At 41.7% G+C, this 1,759-nt stretch overlaps 1 protein-coding gene across 1 annotated transcript; it reads left to right on the forward strand.

Annotated features, from left to right (window-relative positions):
• Positions 1–278: 278 nt before the first annotated feature.
• Positions 279–1,318, forward strand: LOC126583820 (uncharacterized). Its single transcript, XM_050248342.1, has 2 exons — positions 279–647; positions 685–1,318. Exons 1-2 carry the CDS (start codon positions 357–359, stop codon positions 1,303–1,305), a joined length of 912 nt encoding a protein of 303 aa, XP_050104299.1. The 5' UTR covers positions 279–356; the 3' UTR covers positions 1,306–1,318.
• The last annotated feature ends 441 nt before the right edge of the window (positions 1,319–1,759 follow it).

A 1,759-nucleotide genomic window follows, 5' to 3' on the forward strand; every position in this document is an offset into this window, starting at 1 on the left:
GTAGAAAATATTGAAATGTGGTGTAAGGTGGAAGATGAGAGTTAGGTATTTATAGAAAAAATAAATAATTTTTTTTTTAAATTTTATGTATTTTTTAATATTTTTTCTGTATGTTTTAATAAATTTTAATTAGTTAATTAACGTGGACCGTTGATCTGTGATCGGACGGTATATTTTAAAAGTAAAATTTAAATTTTTTTTACCGTTGGAAATCCAACGGTCTAGAAAAACTAGCCGTTGGAAATCCAACGGATATAAGCATGCCACGTCGCTGTAGACATTGAAATTTCGTTGAAATAAATGTTAGCCATCACATTAAAATTACATTTGTAAACATTGAAATTTTAGTGAAATAAATGTTGACCATTGCATTAAAACTACAACCTTCACCCAAATTCACCTACAACATACACCCAAATTCACCTACAACAATCCATCCAAATTCACCTACAACCTTCACCCAAATTCACCTACAACCTTCACCCAAATTCACCTACAACATACACCCAAATTCACCTACAACAATCCATCCAAATTCACCTACAACCTCCACCCAAATTCACCTACCCAAATTCACCTACAACATACACCCAAATTCACCTACAACAATCCATCCAAATTCACCTACAACCTCCACCCAAATTCACCTACCCAAATTCACCTACAACATACACCCAAATTCACCTACAACAATCCATCCAAATTCACCTACAACCTCCACCCAAATTCACCTACAACAATCCACCAATTCACCTACAACATCCACCAAAACAAATGGATGGTGGTGGTTCATTCCCAAAGCCTATAAATAGGCTCCTCCATCAAAGAATCAAGGGAGGATTTTTTTACATACACTTTCTCTACTCCCAAATTGGAAGAGAAGTCACACCACACCAAAGCCTTGAAGCCTCGAAACTTAGAAGCTCTCAAGCAAATCCCGAAGGATCAAGAAAGCCCTATTTGTTCTTCGTGAAATCCTCCTTCAAGATCAAGCCCCAACGCCCCTTGAAGAACTTCCACCCATTCAAGATCAAGCCTCGACGGCCCTTGAAGAAGGTGTTCATCGTTCATCATCTGTTCGTCCAAGATCAAGCCTCGACGGCCCCTGGATCAACAACACTACATCTACATGTTTCAAAGATAGAATCAGAGGCCAAATTCGTAGAAGAGATTGTAACCCCTAAATCATTAATACAAATATTATTTTGTGCACGTTGTTCTTGTCTCATTCATTGCAGGAATTCCGTGTTTACAAATTTGGCACGCCCGGTGGGACTAGTCTCTACCTCTCATCTCTATCTTTGAATCCGCAACAAGCACAAATGGCGTCAAGGAAGGCCCAAGTTGTTCTCGCTGCCAATGCAAGAAACAAGAGTGTCATCACGGCAGGGGGCATCACTTCAGGCATCATAACTCGAAGCAAGGCAAAAGCTCTTTCCGCCGCCTCTTTCGCCCCTTCGTCAACTCCGCCGAAGGCACAAGAGCACCCGAGGTTCGAACCGGTGATCACCCTGGCCTCGCTCAGGGCGCCAAGAGAGGAAAGCCAGAGGAAGTACTCTGAATCCTTACTTTCCGATGCCGACTCAAGCAGCGGCATAGCTATGCAAGTCATGGTTACTGGAACAACTTCAATTGAGGAGCAGCTGGCTCAGATGAATGAAGCAATTGCAAAGCTCACAAGGACTGTGGAGGAAAAAGACCTGCAAATCACAGCACTCGTTAACCAGCTAGATGCAAAGCCCGATGAGAAAGTCAGGCA

This window comes from Malus sylvestris, chromosome 9 (genome assembly GCF_916048215.2).
Source record: "Malus sylvestris chromosome 9, drMalSylv7.2, whole genome shotgun sequence".
In the NCBI taxonomy this organism is placed as follows: domain Eukaryota; kingdom Viridiplantae; phylum Streptophyta; class Magnoliopsida; order Rosales; family Rosaceae; genus Malus; species Malus sylvestris.